The sequence below is a fragment of the Hyaena hyaena genome, unplaced genomic scaffold (assembly GCF_003009895.1).
Source record: "Hyaena hyaena isolate Hyena2069 unplaced genomic scaffold, ASM300989v1 scaffold_118, whole genome shotgun sequence".
Classification (NCBI taxonomy): Eukaryota; Metazoa; Chordata; class Mammalia; order Carnivora; family Hyaenidae; genus Hyaena; species Hyaena hyaena.
In genome coordinates, this window is record NW_024080751.1 from 561,503 (window position 1) to 586,784 (window position 25,282).

At 61.9% G+C, this 25,282-nt stretch overlaps 1 protein-coding gene across 3 annotated transcripts; it reads left to right on the top strand.

Moving 5' to 3' along the window:
• The first annotated feature begins 9,118 nt into the window (after window positions 1-9,118).
• Window positions 9,119-22,887, top strand: HELZ2 (helicase with zinc finger 2). 3 transcript variants are annotated; one of them, XM_039237065.1, is made up of 20 exons: window positions 9,119-9,181; window positions 10,176-11,260; window positions 11,513-11,696; window positions 11,774-11,881; window positions 12,238-12,755; window positions 12,845-13,486; window positions 14,456-15,239; window positions 15,531-15,606; window positions 15,678-19,434; window positions 19,592-19,698; window positions 19,784-19,915; window positions 20,001-20,162; window positions 20,245-20,392; window positions 20,506-20,622; window positions 20,717-20,909; window positions 21,072-21,206; window positions 21,403-21,621; window positions 21,726-21,882; window positions 21,997-22,164; window positions 22,309-22,887. In XM_039237065.1, the coding sequence occupies exons 2-20, from the start codon at window positions 10,242-10,244 to the stop codon at window positions 22,431-22,433; spliced, it is 8,751 nt and encodes a 2,916-aa protein (XP_039092996.1). In that variant the 5' UTR covers window positions 9,119-9,181; window positions 10,176-10,241; the 3' UTR covers window positions 22,434-22,887. The 3 variants fall into 3 exon arrangements, with proteins under 3 accessions (XP_039092996.1, XP_039092994.1, XP_039092997.1); XM_039237063.1 differs by having other exon boundaries at window positions 20,717-21,206; XM_039237066.1 differs by lacking the exons at window positions 21,072-21,206; window positions 21,403-21,621; window positions 21,726-21,882; window positions 21,997-22,164; window positions 22,309-22,887 and having other exon boundaries at window positions 20,245-20,300; window positions 20,717-20,795.
• The last annotated feature ends 2,395 nt before the right edge of the window (window positions 22,888-25,282 follow it).

Consider the following 25,282-nt stretch of genomic DNA (forward strand, 5'->3'; position numbering starts at 1 on the left):
GTTTTTGGCAGCAACAAGTAAATCTGCCATGAACCCGCGGGCACAAGTTGAAGGACAGACTGACTCCACCCCATGCGACCAGCAGGGGGAGCTCCCCTGCCCCAGGCTTCGCTAACGGTGGTGAGACTCCTTTCTCTTGGGTAGACACGTAGGAGACTTGCTGGCCCACAAGTCAATGTTTGTTTGACTTTATCAGAACCCACCAAACTGTCTTCCCAAGTGGCTGTGCCGTTTCATCCCGCCAGTGATGTCTCAGTGCTGTGTGACAGCACCATGTATTTCCAGCCTTTTCAAACTTAACATTTTCCTGTGTTGCATGTGCCAGCTCACTTGATTTGCCTTTCCCTGGTGACTGGTGATGTTGGGCACGTTTTTAACGTGCTTGCGGTCATTTGTATATCTTCCTATGCGAAGTGTGTGTTCAAAGATTTTGTTCGTGTGTGTGTGTGTGTGTGTGTGTGAGAGAGAGAGAGAGAGAGAGAGACAGAGACAGAGACAGAGAGAGAGAGCATGAACAAGCAGGGAAGGGGTAGAGAGAGGGAGAATCCCCAGCAGGCTCCAAGCTGTCGGTGCAGAGCCTGACACGGGGCTTGATCCCACAACCATGGGATCATGACCTGAGCCACCGAGGACCCCCCGTTTTGTTAATGTTTCTTAAACCATGCTTTGAAAATATTATTGAGTTTTAAGAATAAAAAAATAGCCCACATGCATCTTTTCATCAGATATGTGTATTTTGAATATCTTCTTTCAGTCAGTGGCTAATTTTTATTTTTCTCATTGGTATCTTTTGAAGAACAGAAAATTTTGATATTTATGAAATCCAGTTTATCAACTTTTTCTTTTATATTAGTGCTTCTCATGTTCTTGTAAAGAAACATTTGCCTACCCCAAGGCTGTGATGATTTATTCCGTTTTCTTACAGAAGCCTCACTCTAGTGCTGACATTTAGATGGCCCGGACTCTTAGTTTGTGTGATGTGAGTTAGGGCTGAGGCTCATTCCCTCCTCATCCGTCGGCTCCGTTGTCCCGGCACCAGTGACTGGAAAGCTGCCCTTTCCCTGCTTTGGTGCCCGTTTGAGAAGACGGGGTGTGGGTTGGTCTTTGATGCCTGCCGGCTGCATCCGTCTAGGGGCTCTCCGGACACTTACAGTTAGTGGCCAGCATCCTGCATGTTCTGGATTGCAGGGGAGCTTCCCACGTCTCCGCGGCAGTGTGTGTTCATGGTCATGAACACGACCAGCCTCTCTGACCACTCCAGGTCCTTCCTGGAGGCACCAGGGTGGCTGGGGACCAGACCTCGTCTGGGAGGCAGTGAGGCAGGCTGGCTCCATGCTGAGAAATGACACTCAGAGGTCAGGGCTGTGGACTTGAGTCTCTGGCCACGTCTGTGTTTCCACAGAGGAGACCCTGGGCTCTGGCCTGCGAGGCCCTCGCTCCCATCCTGCATCCTGCTCAGTGTGGATGGTGCATGGAGCCGGGGCTCCCCGCTCTGCCCCCAGTGGGGTGGGGGGTCAAGGTGGGTATAGCCCACCGGACACAGCACACCAGACTTCTGGCCCGGGGGAGAGGTCAGGTGCTGCTGGGAGGCTTGGGGTCTGCGCTGGGGCTGCAGCACCCCCAGAGCGCCAGTTCCCATCAGGGGAGCTCCTCCCTTCGCTGGGAGTGCAGACATGCCCTCCACATGTCCCCAGTGTGTCACCCTAGAGGACAGGGTGGCCCCGCCCCCAGGGAGGCCTCCCCTTTCCTGGGGGCACAACAGGGAGATCTGGAGATTGTACTCAATCTTCCTGATGAGATTGTCCTAAATATTCACAGTGACCAATCTCACCAGCTCCACAAAGCTCGCTCTCCAGGGGCTCTGGTCTGGGGGGTCCAGGAAGGGTTCCAAGTGTGGGTGGGGGTGCACAGACGGTGGTACAAAGCCGATGAAGGGTCAGGGTGGGGAGAGCAGCTGGGACAATGGGCTGTGTAGACCTTTTCTGGCCCTCGTGTCAGGTGGGATGCAGCCCCGGAGGCCTGTGTCCTGCGCCCCCCCCCCCCCCGTAAGGACGGTGATTTCAGGCTTCCTCCCCCTCGCCCCCCCGCCCCCCTGCCCCGGCACACCGGGACCCTCCCGCTCATAGACTCGATCGCCTCCTTGTTCCCAGGCCAGAGTGTGACCTTCTGGGTGGGAGGACCCTCGGCTGAGTCCCTGGGAGGGTCCTTGGGGGCCTGTACCTGGGTATTAAATTTCTATGTGGATCTTAACTAGAGACTGAGGTAGCTGAGGACCAGACAGGTAAACTGAGGTTTGGGCCCGAGGCCTGCGAGCCCCTCACTCCTGAGTGATGCTGGCGGGGCTATCGGGGGGCTTTCCCAGGGGCTCTGGTGAGAGAGGAGGGCCGCCAGGACGCAGGCGGACGAGGAACTGCGGCCTAACTTAGAGGTGTTAATTTCAAGCAAACTTACACTCAAGTTGCAAACGTAGTGCAAAAGGACGTGTATATACTCTTCGTCTGGATTCACCAGTTTCTGACATCCTGTCCCATCTGGTTTATTACATAAATAAACAGCGATTTCTGAGCCGTCCGCAGGCAAGTTGCAGACATCGTGGCCTTAACCCCTGGCCCCTTACTGCCTGTTTCTAAGAACACGCCCTTTGTCAATCATTAAACCCGGAGACTTACCTATCGCTGGTACCTAGCCCACATCCACATTTTGTTAACTGTCTCCTAATTCTGTACATACGGATGTGGGTTTTTCGAACCACCAGCTCGTCGTGGTCTTTCCTGGCCTGGACGTTTCTGAGGAAGCAGTCATTTTGTCTGCGATGTTTCCTTGTGGTTGGCGTGAGGTTTTGCATTTCGGGGCTGGAACCGCGGGAGGGGCTGTGGCGCCCCGTGCGGTGCCTGGCGCGTCTGGTCCCGGGGCCGGGCCGAGTGTCCGGAGCAAGGCAGCCGAGGAGAGGCCGTGGAGGCCACGCGAGGGTCCTGTCTCGGCGATGACAGCCTGCTTGCAGACCCCCTCCCGCTCCGAGCCCCGTCCCACCCGCCGCACCCGCCGTTTGGCGTCGCCGAGCAGTGTTGCAGGGGCTGCTAGGGTCCAGGAGGCTGCTGGAGGCGCCCACGCTTCCTGGGCCGGCTGGGGTTCGGAGCCGCAGCGCGTGCTGACGGTTGGAGGAGGGGCGTGGGGAGGGGTCCGGGCCAGCAGGGCACCCGGGAGGACGGCGTGCTCATTTATTCAACGCGGGAGGCTGTTGGAAGAGCAGGGGAAGGTGTGGGCCACGCGCGGTGTGAGACGCCCGCCTGACGTGCAGGGAAGAGACGGGCCGTGCGGGTCTGGGCTTCGGGGAGGGACCCCTGCTGGAGATGACGAAATTGGCACCATTGGCATCTGGATGGTCTGCAGGGCTGGAAGGGGAAAGGCTGTCATCCCGGCACGTGAGCGACCGGGAAGGGCAGAGGACTGTTTCCCCGCCGGTACCCGCCGGTACCACGACTCGGTACCCGATGCCGGGCCTTTTACGCTCTGCCTTTGTCTTTGCCTAAGCAATACGTGCACTTAATCCAAACTCCAGCGTCCAAAAACGTAAGTCTCCCTCCTCTCCTGGCCATGCAGTTTACTTCTGATCTCTAACTGACTTTTCAACTTTATATAGTTTTAAAATCTTTTAAAAGCCCAAGGTGCGTCGTGGTACACCTCAATTTTCTTCTCTGACAAAGTATCTTGGGAAAAAAGGCATTTCACAACATTTGAGATGCCTCCTCTTTTATGGCCTCAGAGTAGTTGGTGGCACAGGGGAGGGGATGCTGGCAATGACACGCGCCAGGGGCGTCCTTGGCGCTGTGACCAGACAGGAGGCAGCCGCAGACGCCACGCGCACACTTGGTTCTGGACATGCACGCCCGCCAGCCGTTGGGCGGATGTGTCCCGGCACTTCTGACCTGCTGCAGCCTGATTGCCACTGTGGTCCCCGTTCAGACGCCCTTTCTCCATCAGTGCAACGTCTGGGGACCTTACTGATGGTGAGGTGGAAAATATTATGTAATTCGATCTTGCATTTCCTCAAAAGGTGGTTTCGTTACATTTAGAGCTTTTAGCTGTTGAGATGAAGTATAATTCTTGTCAGTGTGTGTTTTGCTTTTGACTTTCTTGATTGTTGTCCCTTTTTTTTTTTTTTGTGGTTAAATGTGTTAATGGTGTACTGGTAGATGTTTAAGAACTGGTTCTCTGAGAAGGAAAAAAAAAGTGTTTGCTGATTCCCATGGCTGATTTCAGAAGTCGGTGAAACTAGAAGTCGGTGAACCGCACGGGAGGAGACGGGAGCACTGGCTGCTTGGGTTGGTTTTCCTGAAAAAGGCCTTCCCACGCCAGGACGGCTAACAAATCAACACAGTCTTCCTTGGCTTCTTCTATAACTTTATGGCTGATTTGGTTTTCTTCTGTTTAAGTCTTTGATCCATCTATTGTTTTATTTTGGTGTAAGGTCTTGGGTACAGAATCCTCCTGCCCTATTTTTGTTTCAAGATGCTAACCAATTGTCCTAACAGAACAGTTAGAATTATAGCGGATCTCCAGGGGCACCCGGGGGGCTCAGTCAGTTAAGCGTCCGACTTCGGCTCAGGTCAGGATCTCATGGTTTGTGGGTTCGAACCCCGCGTCGGGCTCTGTGCTGACAGCTCAGAGCCTGAAGCTGCTTCAGATTCTGTGTCTCCCTCTCTCTCTGCCCCTCCCCTGCTCAGGCTTTCTCTCTCTCTCTCTCTCTCTCAGAAATAAATAAAACATTAAAAAAAAAAAAGAATTACAGCGGTTCTCACAGAACCTATCGGAGAAACCGTCTCCTCCAGGGACCTGACACACCGCCCTCCTCTGTGCGTGGGACTCCTGTGCGCAAGTCGGCCGTTTTCCGGACCCTGTTCCACTGCCTTGAGCCACGTGTCCATTTGTGCTCCAGAAACACACTCTTGGTGGCTTTACAGTGTGTTTTCATATCTGGTGGGACTAGAATCCTCTTACTCTTTTTAAATTAGTGTCTTCTCTGCCCGTTTATCTGATGACAGACACCGAGGTTGTTCCCACATCTTGGCCCTTGCGAGCAGGGCTGCAGGGAGCGCGCGAGTGCAGACAGCTCTCGGAGACCCTGATTTCATTTCTTCCAGATACGCACCCAGAAATCACTGGGCCAGATGACCTATTTTTAATTTTTTGAGGACCCTCCATACTGCTTTCCATCCCGGCCGCACTGGTTTGCATTCCCACCAACAGTGCACAGCGTTCCCTCCGTCCACACGCTCACTGGCACCTGCTACCTCTTGTGTCTTTGGCGCTAGCCGTCCCGGCAGGCGTGAGGTGGCGTCTCGTGCTTCTGATCTGCGTTTCCCTGATGGTGAGCGATGCTGAGCCTCTTTTCGTGTGTCTGCCGGTTATTTGTATGTCTGTCGTCTCTACAAAAATATCTATTCCGGTCCTCTGCCCATTTTTAAGTTGGATCATTTATTTAATTTTGCTATTGAGTTGTATGTAGTGCTTACAAATTTTGGATATTAACCCCTCATTGGATGTATGTTTTGTGGCTACTTTTTCATTCTGTATGTTGTCTCTACAATGCGCTGATAGTTCTTTCGCTGAACAGAACCTTTTTAGTCGGATGTGACCCCATTTGTTTACTTAGTGTTTGCTGCCCATGCTTTTGGGGTCATATCCAAGAAATCATTGCCAAGACAAATACCAAGTATCTTTCTCCCTGTTTTTTTTTTCCCTAGTAATTTTGTGGTTTTAGGTGTTACATTTAAGTCTTTGATCCACTTTGAGTTGATTTTTGTGAGCGGTGTAAGATAGGGGACCAGTTTTACTCTTTTGCGTGTGGACGTCTGGTTTTCCCAGTACTGACTGTCTGAAGAGACTGTGTCTGTCCCCAGTGTGTGTTCTTGGAACCCTTATACAAATGAGTTGACCATATAAGTGTGGGTTTACGCGTGGGCTCTCTGTTCTGGTTCTCTGGCCCACGGACCTGTATTTATGCCAGTACCATACTATAGCTTTGTATTTAGAGCTTGAAATGTGATGCCTCCAGCTTTGTTATTTTTTCCCAGGATTACTTTGGCTATTTGGGGTCTTTTGTGGTTCCAAATTAGTTTTAGGATAGTTTTTTCTATTTCTATGAAACATGAAATTTTGATTTGATCAGGATTGCATTGAATCTGTAGATAGATTTGGGTAGTATGGACATTTTCAGAACATTAATTCTTCCAGTCCATGAGCATGGAGTATCTTTCTATTTTTGGTGTGTGTCTCCTTCAATTTCTTTATCAATATCTTATTGTTTTCAGTATACAGGTCTTTCACCTCCTCCATCAAATGTATTCCTAAACATTTCATTATTTTTTATGCTATTGTGAATGAGATTGCTTTATTTCTGCTTCAGATAGTCTGTTGTTATTATATAGAAATACAACTGATTCCAGTATGTTGATTTTGTATCCTGCAACTTCACTGAATTAATTTATTAGTGCTAACAGTTTTTAAGTGGAGACTTTAGGGTTTTTTATGTATAAGATCATGTCATCTGCAAACAGATAGGATTTTACTTCTTCCTTTCTGATATGGATGCCTTTTATCTCTCTTTCTTCCCTGGTTGCTGTGCCCAGGACTGCTGGCGCTGTGCTGGCTAGACATGGCGACAGTAGGCATCTGTGTCGTGGTCCTGATCTTAGAAGAGAGGCTTTAAAATTTTTTTATGTTTTTATTTATTTCTGAGAGACACACAGTATAAGAGGGGGAGGGTCAGAGAGAGAGGGAGACACAGACTCCGAAACAGGCTCCAGGCTCCGAGCTGTCAGCACAGAGCCCGACGCGGGGCTCGAACCCACGAACCGCGAGATCATGACCTGAGCCGAAGTCAGATGCTTAACTGACTGAGCCCCTCAGGCGCCCCAGAAGAAAGACTTTCAAACTCCTCACCATTGAGTAAGTGTTAGCTGTGGGCTTGTCACACACGGTGTTCGTTACGCCAGGAACGCTCCTCCCATTCCCACTTTGTTGAGCATTTTTATCACGAAAAGATGTAGTTTGGTGTCACATGCTTTCTCTGCATCTATTGAGATGACCATGTGATTTTTATCCTTCATTCTATAAATGTGATATATCACTTTTTGCAGATGTTGAACCTTCTTGCATCCCAGGGGTAAATCCCACCTGGTCAGGGTAGAGGATCCTTTTAATATGCCATTGAGTTTGGTTTGCTAATATTTGGTGAGAATGTCAGTGTCCGTGTTCATCAGGGCTGCGGCTCTTCAGTTTTCTTTCATTGCAATGTCCATCTGGCTTTGGCACCAGGGTGGGTGTGGACGGCAGTGAGTGTGGGACCAGGGTGGGTGTGGGGCGGCAGTGAGTGTGGGACCAGGGTGGGTGTGGACGGCAGTGAGTGTGGGACCAGGGTGGGTGTGGACGGCAGTGAGTGTGGGACCAGGGTGGGTGTGGGGCGGCAGTGAGTGTGGACCTGACCCTCTTCTTTGTCATAATCCTTGCTCGTCTTCGTGCTAGTGTTATGCTTTTCTCAGTGAGTTAAAATGAGCGTGTCTACCCCCAATCCTTCTTCGTATGTTTATCGAGATTGTATTAAATCCATAGGTAAGCTTAGGGAGGATTCATGTTTTTATGTAATGTCAGGTCCCTCATCCAAGAATGCAGTATTCTGTTACGTTTTCGGTGGTATTCTACTGTGTCTGTTGGGAACATTTCCGTTTTCCTGCAAATTTCTTGTTAAGCTCACGCCTGGGCCTTTGGTTGCCGCTATTGTTTATGGACTATTTTCTTCTATTATGTCCTCTAACTTGATGCTTGTATGTCTTGAGGCTCCTCGTGTGATTACTAACTGTGCATCCGGCCAACTTCCTGTCTTCGAGGGGAAGCTTCCATCATGCCCCTCCCGACACGATGCTGACCTTGGCTCCCGATAGGTGGATTTCGCCGAGGAACAATATTGCGGTATCGGCTCTCCGTTGCCGTGTGAGAAATCACATCCTGACTTTGTGACCTAGAACAAGATTTAACGTTGATTATCTCACAGCTGGAAGGGGCTCACCTGGTGGCTCACGTGTGGGGTCTCTCCTTGAGGCTGCACTCCCCTGGAGGGTGCTCTTGCAGGATGACTCACACACGTTCCTGACAGCTGGGGCTGAGGTTTGGCAGGAGGCTCAGTCCTCCGTGGCATGGGACTCTCCACAGGCGAGGCTTGCGTGCCCCCTCACCATGGTGGCTGGCTCACCCCCCAGTCAGCCTGAGGGCTGGGTGGAAGCACGGTCTCCTATGAGCCAGCCTCAGCCATCACACTGCTGCCATGTCTTAGCTTTCTTCATTGCCCACGGGGACTCGACAAGGCTATGAATCTAGGAAGCAAGGGTCCTTGGGGTCATGTCAGGTAGTGGTGGGGGGACTGGGTGCTTTGCCAGCTGCCGGCCGCTGAGCCTCAGCCAGTGACCCCGGCACCTGGTTCCTCAGGAGAGACTAAGAATGACACTTGCATAGGAAGTGGGGGGGTGGGGGGTCAAACGCAGTCAAGCTGCAAAATGCTCCTGACCCTTCCTGCTGTCTGGAATGGGAAAGCTCTCACTGGTTCCTGGTCCTGCGTGGGCCAGACACGTCCTGCGTATTTTAAGGGGCTGGAGAGAACTCCAGAGTGTCCCCAGGTGAGAAGGCGGGTCCCCCTGACCTAAACTGGATGGTCACTGCCCCAGCCCGCAGCCGGCTCCCTGCAGGTGCGCTGTCGGGTCAGGTTTCCGCTGCCAGAGCCAGCAGCCACCCACCCGGGGTGCTTGGGAGCACCTTTCCCCTTTGCTCTGTTTTCTGGTTTTCTCCGCACACACACCCCCACCGCCCCAGGTGGGCACCTTGCCAACTGCGTTGGGTCCCATCTTCCCCAGGGCCCAGGCGCCCCACGGGCAGGTCTGTGTGCTCCTGCGACCGGTGGCGAGTCGGGGGAGGGGGGGGGTTGCAGACTCTCTGGGGCCTCACCGGGGGCGGGGAGAAGAGCTGTCACTTGAGGGCGGCGCCGGGGGCGGGGTGGGGGGCGGTGAGGTAATTTCCGCGATGGGGCGTCAGCGCTTTGAGTCACCCTGGGGGCAGAATCGAAAGTGATCGCTCGGCGGGGCGGGGCGGGGACCGGTGCGCTGGGCTTCAGGGAGGATGGGATCCGCGGAGGGTGAGCTGGGGCTGGGGTCCGGGAGGGTAAGCGGCAGGCGGGGGGCGGGAGCTGGGGCGGCCGGGGTCTCCCCCGCCAGGTGGCGGCAGCCCAGCGCCCACCCAGCTCGGGCTTTTGTGGGACCCCCGCGCTAGAGGGGGAGGAGGGGAGGCTGCCCCCTGCCCGAGGAGGTGGTGGGGTTGGTGCGGGACCCGGAAACACCTCCTAGCCCCCAGCCCTGGGAGGCCTCGAGGCTGCCCGCCGCCTGGGGAGGGTCTGCGATCTCTGCATTCCAAGTCCAGGATCCCGTAGTGTCTTCTGAATATCCACCTGGTTCTGGGTTCTCGCCCTGGTCCCTCTGGAGGTGGATTCAAGACTTACTCTGGAGTGGGGTGGGTTCTCCCACCCAAGGCTGAGGCCACAGTCATTTCCTTTTAAAACATCTTGTATTGTCCTCAAAGTTTCCCGTGAAAGTTCTAGGTCCCGGGCATCCCTATTTCCTCCGGGAGGAAGATGTCCTGACCTCTGCCTGCCTCGCCCCTGCCTCCACCGGAGGCACCCGTCCCCCCCCAGGCAGGTGCAGGGCGCCGTCTCACAGAGCAGGGGCTGCTGTGTCTTCAGCTGAGTCAGTGCTGGAGGAGCGTTTCGATACAAGGGCCCGAGAGGGAGGCTGCCGGGGAGCCCCAAGCGTCCAGGGGCCCCCAGGGCTTCTGCCAGCCTACAGGCTCCTGTTGCCGGGGCAACCTCCCTCCCACTCGCTGGCCAGCTGGCTCCTTTTGAGCAGGGCCCAGAGACAGTTCAGACGGGGAGGGGTCTTGGTTGGGTCAAGGTCAGTGGGGCCCAGCTCCTTGGACCTAACAACCCTCTCCTCCTGCCTGGCGGACAGGGTTCTCCCTGCTTCAGTTTCCTCTGCCCCTGGCCTGACAGAGAGGCAGAGCGTGTCCAGCCCCCACCTGGGTGCATGCGGACCCCTGGCCTCAGCACCCGACCCTGCTCCTCGCTGCTCCCGTTCCAGACCTCTCCGCAGACGACCAGCTGAACCTGTGAGCCTCGGGTGCCGCTCCGCAGAGCCAGGCCAGAGATGGCGTCCCCAGGGCCTGGCCCGTCACCCAGAAGCTCGATGGCCACCAAGGAGCGACCTCTGGCCAGTCTGTGCGCCCAGGTGGACCTGTGTCTGGGCTGCTCCCGCTGCACTCAGCGCCTCAATGAGAGCACCTACCTCCTGCGCAGGGTGGAGCACAGCTGTCCCCACGAGATCCTGCTGGCTCGCTTCAAGCAGGGCGCCAAGAGGCACATCTGGCGCAAGGTGGACCTCCGGCCCAGCTTCCCGCGGCCCGCCCGCTATGAAGTGTGCCGCTACTACAGCCCGGGGCTGGGCTGCCGGCGCCACCACAGCCAGTGCACGTTCGCCCGCAGCCGCGAGGAGGCGCTGGTCTGGACCTTCGAGCGTGAGCACAACATCCGGCGGCTGTGGCTCAAGTCCGAGGTGCAGGGCAGCGGGGCCCAGGGCCACCCGCACAGCCCAGCTGACACCATCCGTGCCGAGTTCGGTGGCCACTTCCAGCTGCTCTGTGCCCACTGCTTCCGGCGCTGCCCGCCGCGCCTCTGCCCCGTGGACTCCCAGGGGCGGTGCCCGCAGCACGGAGCCTGCCCTTCGCTCCTGACCCACGTGAGCCCCGAGGGCCGCCGCAGGCAGCAGGTGGTAGAGGTGCGGCCACAGCCCAAGTACGGCCAGCCACTGGCCTACTGCAGGTTTGTGGGGCGCGGGCAGCCCTGCCGGCATGGGGCAGCCCGCTGCCAGTATGCGCACAGCGCTGTGGAGATGGCCGTGTGGGAGGCCGAGCAGCTGGACGGGCTCCAGAGGCGGGACCTGCTCTTGCCCCCTGGCCCCGGAGGGGAGGAGCCCATAGCTCCCCAGGGACAGCCCTCCGGAGCCGCGCTGTACTGCCGCGCCTGCCTGGTCACCTGCCGCTCCCAGGAGGCCTTCGAGAACCACTGCTCATCCCCGGAGCATGCATGGATGGTGGCCTCGGACCTGGCCGTGCCCTGGAAATACCGCAGCCCGCCCGCTGGGCTCTCCGTGTTTGAGCTCTGCCCGAAGTAAGGACAGTGGGCTGGGGGGTGAAGCGGGGGGGTCCTGTCCCCTCTGCGTTACCAGCTGACCCCCACCCCAGCCCCTGAAGGCGTGGTTAAGGCAGGTCCATCGAGGCCTCTTCACGTGGGCACAGGATGGAGGAGGTCCCCGTTCCTCCCCCAGCCCTGCCCCCAGGCGCCCCCACCCCCACCCCCCACAGGCCCGTGTCTGGCTGGGCGGGCTCACGCCGGTCTGCTTGCCCACCCCGCCTTTCCCAGACCCAGCCTCTGTGAGTACGGGGACACCTGCACCCAGGCGCACTCGGATGAGGAGCTGCAGGAGTGGACCCAGCGGGCCCAGAACCTGGAGCTGCGGGAGCGGGCTGCGTGGCAGGAGGGGCTGGCGCCTTACCAGGCGCGGCTGCTGGCCGAGTACCGGCACAGCAGCAGCGAGGTCCTCGTGGTGCGTGGGGGCCGCACGGCTGGGCGGGGGTGCCAGGGCCATAGCCAGGGAGCTGACAGTCAGGCTTCCCCGTGCAGCTGGCTGGGACTGTCGACGGCGTGTCCATCACCTGCACCCAGCCCTTGGTGCATCAGGCCCACAAGAAGAAAACCCAGCACAGCTGGATGTTCGACATCTGCTCTGAGGTGAGGGGTCGGGGGTCGGGGTCTGGAGCTGCTGCGTCAGGATCTCGCCCGTGTCTGTGGGACCTGGAGCACGTGTCAGCCGCTCGGGCCGAGCCCCGTGGGGGTATTTTGTGGGGCGTCTGTGCAGAGAATGAGGACCAGGCTAGTTACTGCGTGTGCCCTGAGCATCCCGTGCTACACCAGTACCTGTCCCAAGGTCCGCGGGGGCCTCCTGGGCCAGCTCGGCGACCCCCTTGCGGAGGGGACCCCCACGGTTGAGACAGGCCCATCACCCCCTGGGGGCACAGCAGGTGGACTGGGTCTCTGACCGCGGGGAGCTGTCCGGGGGCCACCTCACCGTCGAGTCTCTCCCCCAGGAGCCTCTGCTGCACGTGGCGCTGCTCAAGCAGGAGCTGGGAGCCAACTTCTGGCTGGCGGCGCCCTGCCTCCCGCCGGGCCAGCGCTACGCGTCCGGGGAGCGCTTCCGCGTGCCCGCCTCACCAGCCAGGTTCCGCGTGCAGGTGCGCGTGCGCACTTCCTCCTTCGGCTCCTTCGAGCAGTGGGTGGTCTTCGACTTTGGCCGCAGGCCAGTGCTGCTGCGGAAGCTGGCGCTTCGGCTGGGCCAGGCGCAGGGCCTGGGGCTCCAGGAGGGGCCGGCACACAGCCGCCCCGAGGAGCTGCAGCGCTGGCACTCTGGCAACCGCCACGTGGTGCCTGGCGTGGAGCGGACCGCCGAGCAGGTGGCCCTGCTGGCCAAGTACAAGGTGCCTGACCTGGCCCTCGACTTCAGTCCCAGTGGCCCGGCCCCAGGTCCCATCTCCTGTGCCAACTACCGCCAGAGGATGCACCAGTTTCTCTATGAGGAGGAAGCTGCTCAGCAACGGCTGGTGGCCAAGTGAGTGCGGGCGGGGGGCAGGCGGTGGCTGCGGGGCATGGGCCGCAGAGCCGTGGCGCCAGTCGGCTGACCCCTGTCCCTCCCGCCAGGCTGAACGTCCGGGGCCCGGTGTCCCTGAGGACCGCACTGCAGACGCCGGCCCTGGGCATGGTCTTCCCCCCGCCGGGAGCCCTCTACGGTGAGGTGCCCACGCCCTCCTCCCTGACGCCAGACACAGAGCAGGGCTTCCTGCTTAGCCGGGCGGTCAGCACAGCCCTGGTGGCCCCCGTGCCGGCGCCTGACGACACGGTGTTCGAGGTGCGGCTCGAGGCGCAGGCCAGCTCGGAGAAGGCGCTGTGGCTGCTGCTCCCCGCCCGCTGCTGCACGGCCCTGGGTCTGCGGCCCGACACCAGCCCCGTCCTGGAGGTGCAGTTCCAGATCGACCCGCTGATCTTCCGCTTCTGGCACCAGGCGGTGGACGCGCTGCCCGAGGAGCGCCTGGTGGTGCCCCACCTGCCCACCTGCGATCTGCCGCGCCCCCTGCCCACCCCGCCAGCACTGCGCGGCAACTGCAAGCAGAAGTTGGCGGTGGCTTTCATCGCAGGCGGCAGCCCCAGGGGCATGCGACCCATCGCCCCACTGCTCATCTACGGCCCCTTTGGCACCGGCAAGACCTACACGCTGGCTATGGCCTCCCTGGAGGTCATCCGGCAGCCGCACACCAAGGTGCTCATCTGCACGCATACCAACAGGTGAGCCCAGAGCCACCCCGTGGGCTGCCCGCCGCCTGCTTGCTGGCCTGGGGCGAGGGCGCCGCTGTTGGGGTGTCGCTGCAGGAGAAGAGGGGGCCGGGGTTCCCTGGCTCTCTGGAGGTCTGGCAGCTGGTTCCGGAGGAGACCTGCGGGGTGGCTGGGCTGAGCTTGCCTCCTCTGGCTGCTCCGTGCACGCCGGGGGCACCACCCTCGGGCTGAGTCAGGGTCACTCTGATCCCTGGGACTCTCCCCGATAGCTGTTCCAGTCCTGGGCCAAAAGGGACAGGGACGTTTGTGCTTCAGGCCCAGCACAAGGTGCCCTGGGGGTCAGGGTGTGCTGTTTGGGGGAGGGGCGGGTGCCTCCACATAGGTCCTAAGCCAGAGGGAGCAGCGGGGAGGGGTGGGGGCGGCTCTGCTCTGGTCTTAGAGAAGCACACACTCTCCTCTCGGCTGCGACAGTCTCCCCGGTCAGTGTGGTTTTCTCAGCTCCCGACACTTCCTGTTGCTCAGGCAGAGCCCTCCCCCATCACAGGCCTGGGCGTCCCCGGGTCTCTGCGGAGATGGCCGGGACGCCCTGGCCTCAGGGCCCTTCCAGCTGCTCGTGACCTTACCGCTCACCCACTGACAGCCAACTGGGAGCTGAGCTCAGGGTCAGCCGCAGCCTCTGGCCACCCTGGGCTGCCTCGGGCAATGGCCCCTGCTGTTGCCTTCTCTGCCGGCCCCCCTCCCCGCACAGCCTCCTCTAGGAAGTCCTGACCACCCAGACCCACCCAGACCGGCTCTGACCTTCCCCTCTTTCTCTGTCTGTGTGTCTGTCCCCTCTGCTGACGTTAAGCCCTGTGGGGGCAGGACACGGGTCTGTCTGCCTCGCTGAATCCCTGGCATCTAGGCCAGGCTGGGCTCACAGTAGATGCTTTAGTGGACGCGGCTGAGCCCCCCCCCCCCCGCCTCGGGCCCTTCTCCCCTCAGTGCGGCCGACATCTACATCAAGGAGTATTTCCACGGCTACGTCAGCAGCGGCCACCCCGAGGCCACCCCGCTCCGGGTGACATACACAGACCGCCCGCCCAGCCAGACGGACGCGGCCATGCTGCGGTACTGCTGCCTGACGGAGGACGGCCGGGCCTTCCGCCTGCCCACGCGGGCCGAGCTGGAGCGGCACCGCATCGTGGTCACCACCACCTCCCAGGCCCGGGAGCTCAGGGTGCCCACCGGCTTCTTCTCGCACATCCTCATCGACGAGGCCGCCCAGATGCTGGAGTGCGAGGCGCTCACCCCGCTGCGCTACGCGGCGCCCCGCACCCGCGTGGTGCTGTCCGGCGACCACATGCAGGTCACACCCAAGCTCTTCAGCGTGGGGAGGGGCCAGGCGGCCGGGCACACGCTGCTGTACCGCCTCTTCCAGCACTACCAGCAGGAGGCGCACGAGGTCGCCCAGCGGAGCCGCATCATCTTCCATGAGAACTACCGCTCCACCGAGGCCATCCTCAGCTTTGTGTCGCGTCACTTCTACGTGGCCAAGGGCAACCCCATCCACGCCAGTGGCAAGGTTCCTCGCCACCCCCAGCACTACCCGCTCATGTTCTGCCATGTGGCGGGCAACCCCGAGCGTGACATGTCAAGGTCGTCCTGGCTCAACACAGCCGAGATTGCCCAGGTCATCGAGAAGGTGCAGGAGGTCTACACCACCTGGCCCCCCTGCTGGGGCCTCCGGGAGCAGCGGCACATCTGTGTGGTGTCCCACGGCGCCCAGGTAAGCCCCAGCCCCCTGGAGAGCCTTCCTCCCTCGCTCCCGACAGAGAAGCTCAGAGGAGGGGGTGTCTGTGTGGTCTGGGGGACCTGCATGCACCCCGGCTGGGCCTCCTCAGCCCCTGTGAGGGCGGCTGAGGAGTTCGTCTTCCAGGGACCATGTGGGGCTTGCACCATGTGATCGGTGCCGTGGCTGGGCGGCTCGAGGGCACCGGGGTGGGGGGCCAGCGCCCCCTGACCTTCCCCGCACACAGAGTGCTCACCCAGTCCTGCTGGGCCGGCCGTGTGTCTCCAGGTGAGCGCGCTAAGGCAGGAGCTGAGGAAGAGGGACTTGGGCCAGGTGTCCGTGGGCAGCTTCGAGGTCCTGCCAGGTGGGTGCTGGGGGTGGGGCGGGGGGGGCCGCCCTCCGAGCCCGGCCCGGCCTGATGCCACCCCCTTGCAGGGCGGGAGTTCCGGGTGGTGGTGCTGAGCACCGTGCACAGCCAGCACAGCCTGCAGAGCCCCGAGGCCCCCGCGCTGGGCTTCTTCACGGACGCCCGCGTGCTCAATACCGTCATGACCCGCGCCCAGTCCCAGGTGGTGGCTGTGGGCGACGCCGTGGCCCTCTGCTCCTTCGGGGCCTGTGGCAAGGTCTGGAAGAGCTTCATCTGCGAGTGTGTGAAGCATCACAGCGTCTGCCCCGAGGGCCTGTCGCTGGCGCACATCGAGCAGAGCGTGGTCCACAGGCGGCACTGGGCCCTCGGAGCAGAGCCGACGCCGGCAGCCGTGGCACAGGGCACGGTCCCCGAGGAGGGGGCAGCCAAAGGCCCAGCTATCGAGCGCGCAGCCATGGAGAAGGTGGAGCTGGGGGCCGTGGCCAAAGGCGGTACTTTCCTGCCCGGGGCCACGGCCACACGGACGGCAGAGGCTGGGGATAGAGCGTTGGGGTCTGTGGCCGGGGGGCGCCCAGCAGTGGGGGACACAGAGGCAGAGGCCATGACATCCGCAGGGGCCTCCGTGAGGGGCGAGGTGGCCCCCCAGAATGCGGTGGCAGGGCCAGCAGCCACGGAAAGCAGGGACCCCGAGGACCCTGAGGACTCCGAGTCCGACTTCTGGCCTGACAGCGAGCTCAACGCTGACGACCCCATCCTGCAGGAGCTCCTGGACGAAGGCCGGAACGTGATGGTGACCGTCCGGGAAGATGGGCTTCTGGACACCATCACCAGGCCCGAGTCCCCGCACCAGGCCTGGGGGTACACGAACCTGCCGCGGGCCCGGCTGCGGAAACTGCTCCGCTCAGAGCCTCGGTTGTACCGCCACTGCACCTTTGTGCAGGAGACCTATGAGCGGGCGACCGCCTTCCCGCTGGACGACACGGACCCCGGCCCCATCCAGGTCAGGGGGCGCTTGCACTGCGGGATGGCCTTCAGCGGGGACGAGGTGCTGGTGGAGGTCCTTAGCGGGGACGCGGGCACCTCGGGGAGGCTGCAGGGCCGCGTGGTGGGCGTGTTGAAGAGGAAGCGCCGGGAGCTGGTGTTCGTGTGCCGCATGGATGAGTGGGACCCCCGCATCATGATCCCCATCGACGGCTCCGTGACGAAGATCTTCGTGGCTGAGCTGAAAGACCCAGCGCAGGTGCCCGTCCACTGCGTGCTGCAGGGCCGCGTGCAGCGGGTGGGGCTTGAGCCGCTCTCCGCTGAGGCTCGGCGCAGCCGGCTCTTCCGCGTGCGCATCGTCCTGTGGCGGCAGCGTTTCTACTACCCGCTGGGCATCGTCCTGGAGGTGCTCCCTGAGGCCAGCACCTGGAAGCAGGGCCTCCGTGTCCTGGACCTGGAGCACGGCCTGGGGGCACCCTCGCCAGAGCCGGCCGCCGCCTGCGGTGCCTCCCAGAAGCACCGGGCACCCGGCCGCCGGGAGGACTGCCGCGGCTTCCTGACCTTCACTGTGGACCCCCAGGGCGCCCGCTACCTGGATGACGCCCTCAGTGTCCGAGACCTGGGCCCCAAGTACGAAGTGGCCGTGCACATTGCTGACGTGGCCAGCTGCGTCCCCAGGGACGGGGCTCTGGATGTGGAGGCCCGCAGGCGGGGCAGTGCGTTCTACGCCCCCGACCGGGAGCCGGTGCCCATGCTGCCGCACGGCCTCTGCCAGGACACACTCAGCCTCTTGCCCGGCCAAGACCGCTGGGCCATCTCCCTCTTCCTCACCATTGAGAAGGGCAGTGACCAACTCAAAAGCCTGCGCTTTGCACCTTCTGTGATCTGCTCTGACCGCCAGCTGTCATACGAGGAGGCCGAACATGTGATCAAGAGGCACCCGGGTGCTGGCCGGGAGCTGCCAGCCCAGCTGGACTCCGTGGACGCCTGTGTCGTGGCCGCGTGCCACTTCTCCCGGGTGCTGCGCCGGCACCGCCTGCGGACGGACTCCCACTACGAGCAGCCGGCCGAGGACTGTGCGCTGGGCTTCCGTGCGGCCCACGTCATGGTCAAAGAGTACATGATCCAGTTCAACAGCCTGGCGGCCGAGCTCCTGGTGAGCAGCAAGCGCACGCGGACGGTCACGCCCCTGCGCCGGCAGCCCGCGCCCAGCGACCTCCAGCTCTCAGCCCTGCGCGAGAAGCACGGACAGCTGGTGCCCTTGTCGCTGCACCTCCGCCACCACCTGGGGGGCTGCGGCCCCCCCTCCTCGCAGCTCTGCGTCCTGGCCTCCCTGTGGAAGCATGTCCGGCTCGCAGCCTGCGCCCACGACGGTGACCGTCTGGCGGACCTCATCGCCACGGACGACATGCACCCTTCTCTGGCACCCGTGGGCCTCGACCTCCGCAAGGCCCTGGGCCGCTCCGCGTTAGGCCGCTCCTGCCAGGGTGAAGGGCAGGCGGCGGGCCACTACGGGCTGCAGGTGGACCGGTACACGTGGGCAACCTCACCCATCCGCAGGTACCTGGACGTGGTGCTGCAGCGGCTGATCCTGCTGGTGCTGGGCCACGGGGCCTCCGCCTACTCCGCCAGGGACATCGATGGGCTGTGCCGCGAGTTCAGCTACCAGCACGGGCGCGCCCAGAGCTATCAGCGCCGGGCCCGGAGCCTGCACCTCGCGGTACAGCTCAAGGCCCAATCGCGCAGCAAGCTGGGCTTCGCGCTGGATGTGGAGGCGGGCGCCCGCTGCTTCAAGCTGCTCTTCCCGGCCAACCGCGAGACCCTGCCCGACCCCTGCCCTATCTACTACCGTGCGCTGCAGCTGGCTGAGCACCCCTGCCGCCTGGCGTGGCGGCCGGGCCTGCGGCTTTTGTGGCGGCGCCGCATCTACTCGGTGCAGGCGGACAGGCCATGCTCCCCACTGCCCGGCACCCTGCTCGACCCGCACACCTGCTCTGTCGACGCCGCCCTGTGGCAGCGGCTGCTGCAGCTGGTGGAGGAGCAGCGGTGGCCCCAGGTGGCGACCCTCGTGCGGGAGCACAGTGCCTCGGAGCCCCGGCCGCGGGAGCTGGGGCAGGTGCGGCGGAGTCACTGTGGCCACTTTGTGGAGGTGGCCCGGGAGCTGAGCGCGGGGGACACGCTGCAGGTGCAGCTCGGCGCCACCCTGCAGCGCGGGTTCCTGGCACCGACCCTGCAGCTGTGGACCGTGGCGCCTGGCCTCACCCTCTGCCTGGAGCACATGGAGCGGCCAGGCGACTGCTTCTCGGGCCAGGTGCCCCAGGCTGGGCGGGACCGGTGTCCTGATGTGGGCGAGTACGGCAGCGTGTGGGGGCCCTTCTGCTCCTTGGAGGCCGCCACCAGTGCGGTCTTGGAGAATGACTCCATCACGCTGCAGCACGTGAGCGTGTGCTGGGATGCGGAGCGGACGCCGCAGGGGCAGCTGCGGGGCACCTTCTGCCTGGAGGCCTCCTTCCTCAGCGAGCACTGCACCGACCTCAACTTCAGGCACTGCTATCTGTGCATCCGGCTTGAGGGGCTGCCTGGCCGGCCTTCCCCCACAGCCCCGGCCTGCAGCCCCAGCAGCCTCGGGCCCTTCCTGAGCATCGACCCGGACACGTACACGTGGGTGGCCCATGGGCTGACAGAAAACTGGGAGCTGAGAGAGAGCCAGGCGGACCGGCAGGAGATCCCCAAGCAGGTGCACTTCTTCATCCAGCACATGACCATGGAGAAGGTTCCAGAAGAGGTGCTGAGGCCTGGCACCCGATTCACCATTGAGGTGCTGCCCAGGCAGCTTCCTGACATGTGAGTGGCTCCATGGGGAGAAGCGAGCGGATAGGGTGGGTGGAGCACTCCCTGGGTTCCCTCGTCTGGCAGGGGGTGGCTTGTGAGGCCGTGGCCCCTCCCCCGGTGCAGTCCCGTTGATGTTCCGGTGTCCCTCCTCACTGCCACCTGCCCCCAGCCGCAAGGAGGAAGCCGTGTATGGGCTGAAGAACGCGTCCCCGCTGGTCATCAGCATCGCCCTGGGCCAGGCCATCCCTCCGCGCTGCCCACAGGCCCTCTGCCGGGGTAGGTCCCTCCAGCTTGCCCGTGCCCGTCAGCGTGCCTGCGCTCTGCCCCGGGCCCCTGCTCAGGAAGGCCTACCTTTCTTTAGGGACCTACAGCAGGTTCCTGAAGAAGCAGACATTCGACCTGCCTGGAGGCCGCCACACGCTGAACCCCAGCCAGAACGAGGCTGTCCGGGCAGCTCTGAAGAAGCCGTTTACAGTGATCCAGGGCCCTCCAGGTGGGCTCACGCCGGTGCCGGTGCCGCCGTGGGCCGCCCGGGTGGGTGGGTGGGACCCCCCGTTCACGGCATCCTCTGCCCGCAGGCGCAGGGAAGACGGTGGTGGGCTTCCACATTGTGTTCTGGTTTCACAAGTCAAACGAGGAGCAGGTGCGGGCCTCCGGCCCCCCCAGTGGGGAGGAGCAGCCGGAGGGCCCCTGCATCCTGTACTGCGGCCCCTCTAACAAGTCGGTGGACGTGCTGGCAGGTGCGCCGGGTCGGTTGTGTGGGGGCTCTGCCCCGGGGTGCTGGCCCCGGGGGGACAGCCCCTCACGCCCTGCTGCCCCCAGGACTGCTCCTGAGCAGGAGAACGGAGCTGAAGCCCCTCCGAGTGTACAGTGAGCAGGTGGAGGCCGTGGAGCTCCCGATGCCGGGTGTGGGCGGCAGGGGCCTGCCCAAGAAGACCCCTCGGGAGGGGCGTCCCAACCAGGCCCTCAGGTGCCGTCTCTCCACTGTCTGTCTGTGGGTGGAGGCATAAGGCCCCCCGTCCTGTCTCGGACAGGGGCTCACACAGGCCTTCGTGTATGTCCCCCCCCCCCCCCGCACCCCAGGAGCATCACCCTGCACCACAGGATCCGGCAGTCTTCCAACCCCTATGCACCAAGCATCAGGGCGTTTGACGCCCGGCTGCAGAAAGGGGAGGTCTTTTCCAAGGAGGATCTCAGCTTGTAAGCAGTTAGGGCCGTGGAGCTGTCTTCTGCCATGGAGGTGGGGGGGGGGGGGGATGGTGTCCCTGGATGACCACACGGTGACCCCACGCAGGTACAGGATGGTCCTGGGGAAGGCACGGAAGTTCGAGCTGGACCGGCACACGGTCATCCTCTGCACCTGCTCGTGTGCAGCCCTAGCCAGTCTCAAGAAGCTGGATGTCCGGCAGATCCTCATCGATGAGGCGGGCATGGCCACGGAGCCCGAGACCCTCATCCCTCTGGTGAAGTTCTCGCAGGCCGAGAAGGTGCGTGAGGCGGGCGGGAGCTGGGAGCCCCAGGCAGGTGTCCCTGGGCCTGGTCTGTCACCTAGGAGGGCAGTGCTGCTGTTTCGGCCAAGCGGCGATGGCCATGGAGCTGGGTCCCTCTGGGTCCGGGGGTGTCGGGACCATGCCTGCCTCCCCCTCCAGGTGGTTCTCCTTGGGGACCACAAGCAGCTGCGGCCTGTGGTCAAGAATGAGCAGCTGCAAAATCTGGGGCTGGATCGGTCTCTCTTCGAGCGGCACCACGCGGAGGCCTACATGCTGGACATACAGTACCGCATGGTAAGCCGCCAGCTCCTCCTCCTCCTGCCCGAGGCGCGGTCTGAGGCCAGGGCGCCAGCAGTGCTGCTGCCCACGCCCCACCTCCTGTGTCAGCCCTGGCCTTGTCATGGGGCCGCGGCAGACCCCCAAGACCCCAGCTCTTGGCCCCAGGACAGGTGGACAGGTGACCTGCTCTGGCTTACGCCCTGCCTTGCAGCACAAGGGCATCTGTGCCTTCCCGTCCATGGAGTTCTACAAGGGGGCGCTGAAGACCTGGCAAGGCCTGAGGCGGCCGCCTAGCATCCTGGGCCACGTCGGCAAGGAGAGCTGCCCTGTCATTTTCGGCCACGTGCAAGGCCATGAACAGAGTCTACTGGTGTCCACAGATGAAGGGAATGAAAACTCCAAGGCCAACCTGGAGGAGGTAGCAGAGGTGGTGAGTGTCTTGGTCAGGGAGAGCTTCCTGGAGGAGGAGGCCGAGGAACAGGTGAGGCTCCGGTGCCCAGGGTTAGCTTTAACAACACCCTCTTGGCCCCTCAGGTCCGCATTGCCAAGCAGCTGACCCTGGGCAAGACAGTGGACCCCAAGGACATTGCAATCCTCACTCCCTACAACGCTCAGGTTGCGGAGATCAGCAAGAGTCTTGTGCGCCAGGGCGTCGCCGGAGTGACCGTGTGCTCCATCACCAAGAGCCAGGGTGAGGGTGGCTCTGGGGCGGGGGGCGCTGGGCCAGCGGGTCCCGAGGGTGGATGCAAGCGGCACGGTCAGCGACGGCTGACAGGGGCCTCAGCATGCCTGCCCAACCGCGCAGGAAGCGAGTGGCGCTACGTGCTGGTGAGCACAGTCCGCACGTGCCAGGAGAGTGACCTGGACCAGCGGCCGACTAAGAGCTGGCTTAAGAAGTTCCTGGGCTTTGTTGTGGACCCCAACCAAGTGAACGTGGCCATCACCCGGGCCCAAGAGGGGCTCTGCATCATCGGTGGGACAGGGGGCTGGAGGCGGGCTGGGGCGGGGCTCCTCCCGAGGGGCGTGGCTACCTGGCCCAGGGTGGGGGTGGGGTTGCTTGGCTGGGGCGGGGGCGGGGTGTACCATGGACTCCTCTCCTCTCTCCCCACCCGGGCAGGAGACCACCGCCTGCTGCGTTGCTGCCCTCTCTGGAGCAGATTCCTGGACTTCTGTGAGGCCCGGCAGAGCCTTGTGGCCGCCAACCAGGTGCGGGTTCGGCGGAGGCCGGCCGTGTGTCCCTGAAGAGGCGTGTCCACCTGCCCACTGTTCTCAGGCTGCCTCTCGGGCCCCACCCAGGGGCATCCGTGAGCCTTCAGTGGCCACTGCCGGCCACCCCGCCCACGGACTGGGTTTCCGAGGCCAACTTCTGAGCAATAATCTCCTTCCAGAGTCTTGGCCTCACCCCAGGGCGGAGAGCAGCCAGGCCCCACCCTGCAGTGGGGGGTAGAGTCCTCTCCCTGCTGAGCCTTTCTTCCGGAAATTTGGTGACAGGGCACATCTCAGGGGTCAGGGGCTGGGGGAGGTCCTCTGGGAAGGCTTGGGGTCAGAAGGAAATCCCGCTGAAGTTCCTCTTTGGTCTTTGAACACCATCCCTGAGCACACGGGGGCGCTGGCTGCGGAGCTCAGCTTTGTCCTTCTTCCCTTTTTGTCTTTCCTCCTTTGTCTTTCTTTTTCTTTCTTTCTTTTTCTTCCTCCCTCCCTCCCTCCCTTCCTCCCTTCCTTCCTTCCCTCCTCTCTCTCTCTCTCTGGCTCTGTACCCAGTGTGGGGGTTGAACTCATGACCCTGAGATTAAGAGTTGTGTGTTCCACCAACTGAGTCAGCCAGGTGCCACTATTTTCTATTTTTAAATAAACCAAAAGCCAGTGTCTCTGTTACTGGAACAGGGTCCTTAGCCCAAACCTAGGGCCAAGAGGCCTCCCTGGAAGAGAGGGCCTTTTCTCTATCATCCCTGCCCCACCTGACTGAGACTCACAGCCCTGCGTCCTGGCGGGAGGAAGGGCAGAGCCGACCAGATGCCCGCCAGCCCCGCCTGGACCAGGCAGTACTCCTGTGGCGTGGGGGTGGGGGCTGGGACTGAGGTGCCCCCCGGATGGGTGGCCTTGGGCCTTCACCCTGAGCTCTGCCTGCTCCCAGTCAGGGCCTTTGGGACAGCCTGTGCTCTGTGTCTACCTTTGCAAGGTTGAGGACCTTCACCTGCCCCTAGGGTGCATTTATGTCCTGCTTTCTCTGGAAACCCCTTGCCTCAACATCAGGCCTCACCTCAGGCCACCCCAGTCCCTACCCGCCCCCCCCCCCCACCATGCCAGCAGCTCTGCCTCAGAGCCTCTGCCCTTCCAGTGTCCCCACGGCCTGGGGGTTGCTGCAAACAAGCCGCTTCCTCTAGGGGGGCCTTGCCCACCTCTCTGCGGGCGGTGGGGGAAGGGGGATGTGTCTTTGTGTTCCGTTCTGATGTTTTCTACAAATCAAAGTCTACATTCCAATTTTTATATCTTTTCTTTGACTCTGTGTTATATGATTGAATAATAATTTTATTATAAAGACCAAGCTAAGAGTTCTCACTTCTGGGTGTTTGAGGTTTTACTGGGGGGTAAGGAGACGGCGGCCCCCTCGCGTCTTGGGTCACAGGGTGGTTCCCTGGTCTGTCAAGAGTCATGAACCCATTACATCCAGACACTGGACACGCGAGCTCGGAGGGGCTGGTGTCTCCGGTCACAGCTGACGACACAGCTTGCCGGGGGGCATCTGTGCCGGAACAAAGGAGGCTGGGTGGGGGGCTGACGTGGTGAAGATGGGCTACCGCCCTGGGCTGGTCCGGGTGATGCAGGCAGGCCCCCGGCAGGGCTGGCTTCAAGTCCAAGTCCAGAGTCTGCACGGCTGCCGGCGCTGCCGGGGTCCTGCCTGGTCCAGGTTCTGACCCTGGAACAGCACCCGCCTCCTCCGGGCCAACGGGGGCCACTCAGGACGCGGCACGCTTGTGGCAGAGCCCCCAGTGCCTCTGGCAGTGGCAGCCGCGCGCCAGGGCCCTGGCTTCCCCAAGTGCCGGCATGGGTGATCGGCCGGGATCGGGAGTCACAGAGAATCAGAGGAGCCGGTGAGGCCTGTGTGTGCCGTGTGGTCACCGTGAGGCTGCAAAGGGGCCGGACGGCCTTACCCGGAAGAGCAGCCGTGCAGGCTCCGGGAAGTTCTGCTCTCTGGTGAAAAGCAGTTGAAAGGGGGACCACAGGCACCCTGAGGCAGGAAGTCGGAACCTCTCAGCCTGGAGTCTGGGAGGGCTTCTCGGAGGAGGGGGCGTTGACAACCCGAGGGGGCAGGCTGCGGTGAAGCAGGGTGGTCAGACAGCTGTGCCCAGAGGTGGTGCTTGCAAGCCCAGGGGCTGGCAGGGGGCCGGCCTCAGCGCAAGGAGAGTCGCGGTTTCAAGTTAGGAGTGGTCTTGTTGGAAGCAGCGAACCAGGCGGGCCGAGCAGAGAAAAGACTCAGGAACCCCAGGCCGGCGGAGTGCGGAGGTCTCACAGTGGGGACCTGCCGCGGGGCGGGCCTCTGGGTAGCAGCCTTCCTTGGGGAGGGCTGGAGGCATCCCCCGCACCCCCAGCCTGCCCCTTCTCGTTCGGACGGTGCGACCCTGCGCAAACCCTGATCTCTGATCCCTGCCCCGCCCTCTCTACCCTGTGCCCTGCCTCTACCTCTGGCCATTTGCTAGCAGCACCCTGGCTCTGCCTGGGACACCCCTGAGACCCCACTCGGGATGACTAGACCCTGAGTAACCTCCAGGAGCGTCTGGCCCACAGCCACATGGTGCCACAGGGTGTGTGACAGTCTGACTTGACCCCCGAATGACATGGGTCAGCACAGCCATGCTGCGGGAGCACACGGTGGGCCAGCCGCTGCAGAGTCCTGGGGGGACCCTACCCCGCCTCTCAGAGAGCACGGTCTCTGGCTGGGGGTAGGTCCCGGGGCCCGTCCCACCGAGTCGGGGGCCTACTCTCTCTGTCCAAACCACTCCTCTGCCAGTGGGGGGGAGAGCCCCTATTCCTGGTCACCCTGCCCTATGTTCTCCGAGGGCCTGCTGTCCTCGTGACCCCCACGGTGTGCA

Coding starts and splice junctions, on each gene's coding strand:
- HELZ2 (XM_039237063.1), top strand. CDS start 10,242: ATGGCGTCCCCAGGGCCTGGCCCGTCACCCAGAAGCTCGATGGCCACC. Junction 15,607..15,677: donor CAGCTTCGAGGTCCTGCCAG/GTGGGTGCTGGG, acceptor ACCCCCTTGCAG/GGCGGGAGTTCCGGGTGGTG. Junction 19,916..20,000: donor AGTGATCCAGGGCCCTCCAG/GTGGGCTCACGC, acceptor CTCTGCCCGCAG/GCGCAGGGAAGACGGTGGTG.